We start from the raw sequence: 8,560 nt of genomic DNA, 5'->3' as shown, positions 1-8,560 counted from the left end.
CCAGAAATGCTCATGAATGTCAGTTTAGAAGCTATCAAAGTTCTCAAATAAAGCACCTTTTGAGAATGTCAATGTTTGTTGGGAATTATCTTACAAAACTAGNAAAGGATTTTTGGTTTAGATATTAAAAGTTATGGTTGTTTATTGATTTTAGTAAAAAAAAATCGCAACTTTTAAGAAAATGCCCCGAGAAATCAGGCATTTTAGCCACAACAATCACAAAAAATGCTGCGAAATCCTGGAGGGATTGTTTAGTCCACAGCTCTGAAAGACGGCGGGCGATATGCACTCCTTTAAAGGAGTTTCAGGCCTTTAACTGTAAACTCTGCTCACTCTGTACGTCGTTAGGAAAATATTTTGAAAAAAGGCTGACAGCGTTTAGATTCGTTTTGAGAGAAATTGTCCAGCGTGCAGCGAGTCTGACGAGTCGTTTCAGCTGAAATTATCTGCTCCGGAGGCGGAGTTGGATTTTTTATCTGTTACAAATAAAACCTGGGTTCTGTCCGCGAGACCGTCATGAAAAATGTCCTCAATGGGCTTCTTTAAATGACGTTTAGATATGGGTGATAATGTAAGAAAAGGCAGATGTTGCTGCAACAAAACTCACATAAATGTTCTATTATATGTCTAAAAATCAAACTAAATATACAAAAACTATTTATTAAAAGTATTAAACACAGGAACTGTTTCATCTCAGTCAGATAAACAGAAGAAGGAGGAATAAAATAAACTGAAAACTTGTTTTTTCCTTGTCTGAGTGAAGAAACCAGCCTTAAACCTCAGAACTGATTCAGTGTTTGTTCTTTATTTAAAGTTTTCTCGAACCCCCCTCTCAGGTGCACCCTGATCTACGGGACCCCCACCATGTACGTGGACATGCTCAGCCAGCCCGACTTGGCCCAATATGACCTGTCTTCTGTGGAGTGGGGTAAGAATTTTAAATGTTATTTATTTCTTCTTGTTTTAGTCAGATTTGCTGTAATTCTTCCTGTTTTTGTGCTGCAGGGATCATGGCCGGCTCCCCGTGTCCTGCAGACCTCGTGAAGAAGGTCATTTCTGTCATGGGCGTTAAAGGGTTAACGGTGAGTACATCTTCTGATTTTTATTATTAATATTTTAACTCATTTCCAAACCAAGAAAAGGGCAAAAAAAATGTTTATTTGCTTGTCTTTATTTATTTAGGGCAACAATAATGAGAAGTTTTCTCCTTTTCATTTACTTCTATTATTATTATTTTATGTTTTTCATAAAGATTTTTGCATATTTTAACTAAAATGTGCTCAACTAACTGGTTAAGTGGTGAAATTTATAAACTAGTTGGATTTATTGCTGCAGTTCCGTTTTCAAACACAAGATGGAGACAAATCCTGAAACACTCAGAGTCTCAGTCAAATCTTACTTGTGTAAAAGATTTATTGGATGTTTTCACTAAGAAATATAAAGTTTCTGAATAAACATTAGATAAGCAAACAATCTTCACAAATCCTTCCGTCTTTATAATTATTATTTTTAATAAAATGTATTAATAAACTGGAATTCATCCATCCTAAGAATAGAAATACAGTTTTCGGATTCTTCAGGACAAATCGACTGAACCGCCTGGTTTTTACCCACCTTTAAATGTCAGATATATATTTATATTTATATTTATTTATTTGTTTTGAAGCCTTTGAGGTCTGAAAGCTGAAAGCAGGATATATGAGGCTGAAGTCCGCCTCGTTCTGCCTTCTTGATCCAAACGGACGGAATAAAAAGATGTTCTTGTGGAACGTCTGCGTAACGAATGTTTCTGTGGCGGCGCTCCGAGTCTTTCCTGGTCCTCCGGTCACCTGGACAGAGTCCTGCAGAGAGAGGACAAACATCAGCAGCCAAACCCAACAAACAGGACCTGGTGTCCCAGACCTGGTGTCCTGGGACCTGGTGTCCTAGGACCTGGTCTCCTAGGACCTGGTGTCCCAGACCTGGTGTCCTGGGACCTGGTGTCCTAGGACCTGGTGTCCTAGGACCTGGTCTCCTAGGACCTGGTGTCCCAGACCTGGTGTCCTGGGCCTTAACGCCGACTCTGACCCATTCAGGCTTGGACCGAGTGGAGCTGAATCTGAGCTGCTCCAGAACCCCGAGGAGCCTCAGGACCTGAGGACCCCAGAACCTCAGGACCTCGGGACCCCAGAACCTCAGGGCCTCAGAACCTCAGGACCCCAGAACCTCAGGGCCTCAGGGCCTCAGAACCTCAGGGCCTCAGGGCCTAAGAACCTCAGGGCCTCAGGACCTCAGGGCCTCAGGACCTCAGAACCTCAGAACCTCAGGACCTAAGAACCTCAGGGCCTCAGGGCCTCAGGACCTCAGGGCCTCAGGACCTAAGAACCTCAGGGCCTCAGGGCCTCAGGACCTCAGGGCCTCAGGACCTCAGAACCTCAGGGCCTCAGGGCCTAAGAACCTCAGGGCCTCAGGGCCTCAGGGCCTCAGGGCCTCAGGACCTCAGAACCTCAGGGCCTCAGGGCCTAAGAACCTCAGGGCCTCAGGGCCTCAGGACCTCAGAACCTCAGGACCTCAGGGCCTCAGGACCTCAGAACCTCAGGGCCTCAGAACCTCAGGGCCTCAGGGCCTAAGAACCTCAGGGCCTCAGGACCTCAGGGCCTCAGGACCTCAGAACCTCAGGGCCTCAGGGCCTCAGGACCTCAGGACCTCACACGAGGAAACTGGGGACGTTTTGAGACACTTTAGAGACAGAGAGAGACAGAATCAGGATCCTTTCTGGTGTTCAGTCAGTCCATTAGAAGTCCAACCATCCTTCAGTATGTTCAGTCTGGGCCGACGTCATTAAATATTTAACTATAACTTCTATAGAATCATTATTTATCAGTTCTAATAGGAGATGTTTGCATTAATTAGACAAAAAGCTGTTGGGGTGTTTCTCAGATACCTGCAGGGCTCAGTGGCGGCGCTCCGTCTTTATTTTGGATTTCGGCTTGCTCCTGCAGCGCCGGAGGACGCTGGTGCTGTCTCTGATTTGTTTGCCTCTCTGCGAAGCCGGAGACGCACAGACGGCATCCGACCGAATCTGATTGGAGTCCATCCACCTGCAGGACAGAGGACAGATCAGAGGACAGATCAGAGGACAGATAGGAGGACGGAGCGGAGACAGCGGTGTCATTTAACCACAGAAACGTTAGAAAACAGGTGTTTTACTGTTTGTGTCAAAATGGCTGCAGAGGAGTTTTACTTTAAACGTTATGTTGCAGTATTTTCCTTTAATTAATAACATTTCTTTAATGACCAATGAGCAGCGAGATTATTATCTAATTTACCGTTAATGTGTCACTTTCTGACCAAACTGCTGCCGGATGTTTTTCTGCCTCCTAAAAACATGAAACAATTCTTCCTACAGTAAATAATTAAATCAAATTGTTAGGATGGTTTCCTGACCCAGAAACCGAATTATATTTAATATTTAAAGCTAAATAACCTTTTAATGTCCGAACACAAACAGGACTTTTAGAGCCTGAATCTAATCAGTACTTTGAATCTAACTAAGTAGTTTTACTGCTTAAACACAACTAATACCTCTAAGAGTCCAAACTTAACCAAGTAGTTTTAATGTTCATGCCCTGAGTTTTTCTGTTTACTGTTTAAATTAAAAAAAATACCTTTTAGTGCCTTAAACTAACAAGTCGCCTCAGTGGACCAGCCTGAGTACGACTTCTGTTCTCCATCTCTTTACTGATTATAATTCATTTATTAATGTTTATAAAGTCCCGACCCGCCTGAATGCAGCTCTGTGTTTAAGAACAACAACTAAAGCAGCAAACGATGCGTTTGAATGGAACCTGCAGCAGCCCATCCTCACCGTGACGGGCTGCTGTGAAGAGTGAGCGTCTCACCTGCGCAGCGGCGCTAACACACACGTGCAGTCCCAGGGGTTGTTGTTCAGGACCATGTTGGTGACGTTCTGAAGCTTCAGGTTCTTCGGCAGAGACTTCAGGTTGTTGTTGTCCAGCTGCAGAAATCTGACGCCTCTGACGCCGTTAAACGCCCCGTCGGACAGCTGGAAGGCAGAACCACAGCTTGATTTTTATTCTCGTTTCATTTCCTGTGGAGGTGCAGACTGAAGGGATCTCTCAGGTGTTTTCATGAAAGCCTCTCACTCTTCCTCCGTGTAAACATTGACCTTTGCAGCTTTGCTTTCAGGTGCTAAAAGCTTCACAGGTGCGAGCAGAGCCGACCCGGGTCCAGTTCGGAAGATGAGACGAGCTCTGCTTTAAAGGGCCGTTTCATTTTCGCCTGTTTGGAAATTTCCAGCAAGGCTGAGATGATTTTCCCCGTCCTGCCGTCCCCCTCGTCGGGCCGTCCCTCCGCAAAGGGCCCCGTTGTCCATTCAGGGAGCTAAAAATACTCCAGGTCGCTCGCAGCCACGGAGGAGAAAACACGCCGCTGGAATAATTCCACTCAGACTCAGCTCGGCCAAGGTCCAGCAAACAAAAACACCCTAAAAATATCTGCATCTGGCTGGAAATGTGGCTCCAAGTGTGCAGTTACTGCCGGCTGCCGCTGCTTCCACCTGGATTCACGGCCTCACGGACCCGATCAGCACCTACGTATTTATCAGCAGTTTTAAGGTTCCTGAAATCCTTTTAATCCTGTTTGCCTTGAAGCAGCAGCTTCTGAAGGTTTATTACAAAAACTTATAAAGCCTGAATTAAATGAATATTTTTACCAAGCAAAGAATTACTAATGCCCAGATGCAAACGACACTTAAGGCTCTAACCTAATGAATCCTTTAATGCATAAATCTAACCAAATACTTAAAATCCCCACACCTAAATAATACTTTTAAAGAGTAATTTGAGCATCACTTTAAAAGCCCGTTGATGTTTCTCAGTGGAATATATCTTAGATTTACTGCTCCGTCTCGTAGTGTTTTTTAAAGATAAGATCTCAGACGAGCTGACCTTCTCTAAGCCCATGCTGTCCAGGTGCAGCTTCTCCAGGTAGCGTCCGAAGCTCTGGAAGGCATTATCCGGGACGGTTCTCATGGCGTTCCCGCCCAGCCGGAGCTCCTCCAGCACGCGCAGTTTGCTCATCGCCGCGCTGGGATAGGCGGACAGCTTGTTGTCGCTCAGGTGAAGCAAAGCGAGGTTCTCCACCTCGTCCAGGGAGCCCGGGTGGAGCGTGCTCAGCTTGTTCCCGCTCATGTGCAGCCATCGCAGGTCTCTGGCGCCCGTGAAGGTCCCCGGCCGCAGCTCCTGCAGCTTGTTGGCGTTGAGCTGCAGGAAGAAAAGGTTAATCATGGGGGAGAAGATCCCTTTAGCCAGCTTACTAATCTGGTTCCCGTCCAGGTAGAGGTACGTCAGGTGGGTGAGGTCATCGAAGGCGCCGGGCTTGATGCTGCTGATCCTGTTGTTGGACAGGTAGAGGTAGGCCAGCTGCTTCAGGCCCTTGAAGGCCTGGGATTCGATCTCCTGCAGCTGGCTGTCCTGCATGTGCAGCGAGACGAGCTTCTTGCTGTCGCTGAAGGCCGCGGTGGGAACGCTCCCCAGGTTGTTCCTCTGCAGGCTCACCAGACGCGCCTCCTCGGACACCCGGGGAATCGTCCTCAGCCCCGCGTCGTCACACATGATGTGCTGCAGGTCGCTGCGGCACTGGCACGCGCTCGGGCACCGGCTCGGGGCTCCCTGCACCGCGAGGACCACAAGGAAGGTCCCCAACAAAACCCAGGACACGCAGCACATCCTGACGGACTCGTAGAGAGACGAGGAGTGGAGGGGAGAGGAGGACGGCCCGCGGACTGAACACACAGCTCTATTTATAACATTTACTTCAGGAGGGGAAAAAACGAGGAGGGTTGAAGTGAGAAGTCAAGTGTCTGTGAGAATTTAACCCCAGAGGAGCCTCTGCTGCCGGTGTGCAGTGACGGCTCGCAGCAGGCTCCAGGTGAATGTCTGACAACGTGGCACAGGGTCCGACACCACGGCTGTTTTTCAGTCTGCCGTGGCTGCTTCCTAACCTGTAATAGTCTCCAGATGGCAGGAGGAGACTTCCACTTTACATTCCTGTGAGCATTGTTCCCTGACGTTACGTAACGATGATTTCTAGTTAAACCTCAGCGCCGGAGCTGGAGCGGCTCCCGGAGCGGCTCGGCTGCAGAATCTGGAGTTTACTCAACAAAGTTAACATTTTATCGGGACAGGTAAAAGCTGACACTGCAGCTTCATCTATAGAGCCTCAGAAATCATATTTGTCTGCTATATTTTAAACATTTCTGCTGCTGGTAGACAGTCTGCCAGTGAAAAGGAGTAAAAATGCATCGTTTGCTGTAATGTTAATGCGGCTTTAAAGCAGAGGTTTAGGTTTAATGTGTTTATTTCATTCTTTAACAAACATTGTCGTTTTTATAACATATAACTGATTTTATGATCAAAATAAAACCACGAAATCCAAATGAGTTAAAAAAATGCATATCGCCCGCCACCGTGCAGTTTTTGTGTTGGAGAATGTTGATTGTCTTTAATTGGATCTTAACGAGTTTAAATGAGAGTTCAGTCAAATCTGTCCAGGAGATATTTTGCTAACAGACAGATCCACCATAGAACGACTAATAACTGATAAAAAAGTTGTGTTTATGGTTTTAGTCTTGCTAACATGCAGGTTTATTTGATTGGCAGATCGGTTACGGTGCCACGGAGAACAGCCCCGTGACGTTCCTCGCCTCGCCGACCGACAACATGGAGAGGAAGTCGGAGACGGTGGGCTACGTCATGGACCACCTGGAGGTGATGTCCTGCTTTCAGTTACATGATCACCCACAGAAACCAAAAATCTGTCCTCTTCAAACCTTCCTGACGACAAACTGACAGAAAAGATTTAAACGACGTTAATCTAGTTAATGAAGGTCAAACTTTCTGACATTTAAACGTCTTTAAAGAGTCGGTTTGTTAAAACAACTAAAACTAAAACTTCCCTCTGCTGTCGTAAAGTTTAAGTCAGGATTTGTGAAACGTTTGCAGGAGTTTCTCCGTTTCCTCCTTCGAATCGAGTCGCAGGAAAAACTAATTGCTGCCGAGTCGATTCGAACCCAATTCGGTTTGGTTTCCACGGGTCAAAGTTTGAGAAACTTTAGGGGATTAAATGTGACATAAAAGAGACAAAACCTGCATCTCACTGAGACGAATTAAAGACTGAATCACAACAGAAATCTTTACAGCAAAGAATTAGTTTTTTTAAACTTTGACGTTATCATTAAAGTATAAACATAAAGTAATTTTAATAATGTAACAGCAACTGAATGCATAAAATTAATAATTTTTAAGGCCCAAACTTTAAATGGACTGAATTAAAACCAGGATTTGTTTGTTTCGTTCAGCTCCTATCAGATATAAATGTGATTAAAGGTGAAACTCTCCTCTGACGCAGAGCAGGGATGAAGAGGTTTTATTAAATGTCTCCTTTTTAAATGTTTTTAGGCTAAAATCGTGAATCCAGCCAGCGGGGCGGTGGTTCCTCTGGGGACGAAGGGGGAGATCATGGTCCGAGGATACTGTGTGATGCTGGAGTACTGGGCCGACCAAACCAAGACCCGGGAGGCCATCACCAGAGAGGGCTGGTACAGAACGGGGTGAGTCCCGAAGAACAGACCTGACCGCGGTCACCTGACACGGAGCTGAGCGGCGTCCCGGTGTCCCCCCGCAGAGACATCGGCAGCTTGGACGAGTTCGGCTACTGCAGGATCGACGGCAGGAGCAAAGACATGATCATCCGAGGAGGGGAGAACATTTACCCGGCCGAGATCGAGCAGTTCCTGCACACGCACCCCAACGTCATGGAGGCGCAGGTGAAACATCTGGGAAAGACTCAGAGAGGCTGGAATTCTGCTCATTTCAGTGGTTTTATTCCAGCTACGAGCAACGACTTCCTGCTGAAACCCCAAAAATGTCCATCAGGCAAACAGGCAGCAGCTGAAAAAGCTGCCGACAGACCAGGAACACAATCTGACTTTATTCAATCAGACGGAGGTTATTTAGAGATAAAATGATGTTTCTAAAGTATGACTCATCAAAACGGTGGTGCAAACATATCTCAGATTATTAACTTATAAAAACTAAAACTAAGAATGTCTCGAGGCTGATGTTAAATCTAACGCCGCGCTGCAGGAAGTTTGTGTAGCTTTCAGGAAGCGGCTGACGGATTTTCGATGGTTTTCTGGCTCCTCAGGTGGTCGGCGTGCCGGACTCCCGGATGGGCGAGGAGGTCTGCGCCTGCATCAAGGTGGCGAACGGTCAGGCATGCACGGCGGAGGAGATCCGAGCGTTCTGCAGAGGACAGGTGAGGGTCTGTCCTCCACCTCTGGGACTCTTTCAGGTCCGACAGCCGAGCTCATCGATTCTCTGCTGCTTTCAGATCGCTCACTTCAAGATCCCTCGTTACGTTGTCTTCATGACCGCCTTCCCGCTGACGGTGACCGGAAAGGTGAGATTCATTTCTTCATCGCTTCTGACCTCAATTTTATTCTTCATCCGGTAAATTAAACGCCTTGAAGTCAGAATAAAACCAGATTCATCAGCTG

The 8,560-nt window shown here is 46.5% G+C and overlaps 2 protein-coding genes across 2 annotated transcripts in view; one reads left to right on the top strand and one right to left on the bottom strand.

Moving 5' to 3' along the window:
- The window catches only part of acsf2 (acyl-CoA synthetase family member 2), an 18,567-nt gene that overhangs the window by 8,746 nt on the left and 1,261 nt on the right, over positions 1-8,560 (top strand). Inside the window, exons 9-15 of the mRNA XM_037980950.1 lie at positions 837-928; positions 1,006-1,082; positions 6,663-6,770; positions 7,461-7,612; positions 7,687-7,828; positions 8,209-8,319; positions 8,395-8,463. Of these exons, the coding sequence (XP_037836878.1) occupies positions 837-928; positions 1,006-1,082; positions 6,663-6,770; positions 7,461-7,612; positions 7,687-7,828; positions 8,209-8,319; positions 8,395-8,463 (751 nt within the window). The remainder of the gene's footprint in view (positions 1-836; positions 929-1,005; positions 1,083-6,662; positions 6,771-7,460; positions 7,613-7,686; positions 7,829-8,208; positions 8,320-8,394; positions 8,464-8,560) is intronic.
- On the bottom strand, positions 1,435-6,088 carry chad (chondroadherin). Its single transcript, XM_017405149.3, has 4 exons — positions 4,950-6,088; positions 3,882-4,045; positions 2,924-3,080; positions 1,435-1,841 (listed from the first exon to the last, which is right to left on the bottom strand). Exons 1-3 carry the CDS (start codon positions 5,727-5,729, stop codon positions 2,933-2,935), a joined length of 1,092 nt encoding a protein of 363 aa, XP_017260638.1. The 5' UTR covers positions 5,730-6,088; the 3' UTR covers positions 1,435-1,841; positions 2,924-2,932.

Source organism: Kryptolebias marmoratus, linkage group LG17 (assembly GCF_001649575.2).
Source record: "Kryptolebias marmoratus isolate JLee-2015 linkage group LG17, ASM164957v2, whole genome shotgun sequence".
NCBI classification, from domain to species: Eukaryota; Metazoa; Chordata; class Actinopteri; order Cyprinodontiformes; family Rivulidae; genus Kryptolebias; species Kryptolebias marmoratus.
The sequence above is the reverse complement of the archived record's forward strand: the minus strand, read 5'-3'. Positions and strand labels throughout refer to the sequence as shown.

Excerpts from the sequence above, each read along its gene's own strand:
- chad (XM_017405149.3), bottom strand. The coding sequence starts at position 5,729 with ATGTGCTGCGTGTCCTGGGTTTTGTTGGGGACCTTCCTTGTGGTCCTC. Across the intron at positions 4,046-4,949 it reads ACAGCATGGGCTTAGAGAAG|CTGTCCGACGGGGCGTTTAA; the intron begins GTCAGCTCGTCT and ends TCTGCCTTCCAG. Across the intron at positions 3,081-3,881 it reads GTGTTAGCGCCGCTGCGCAG|GTGGATGGACTCCAATCAGA; the intron begins GTGAGACGCTCA and ends TCTGTCCTGCAG.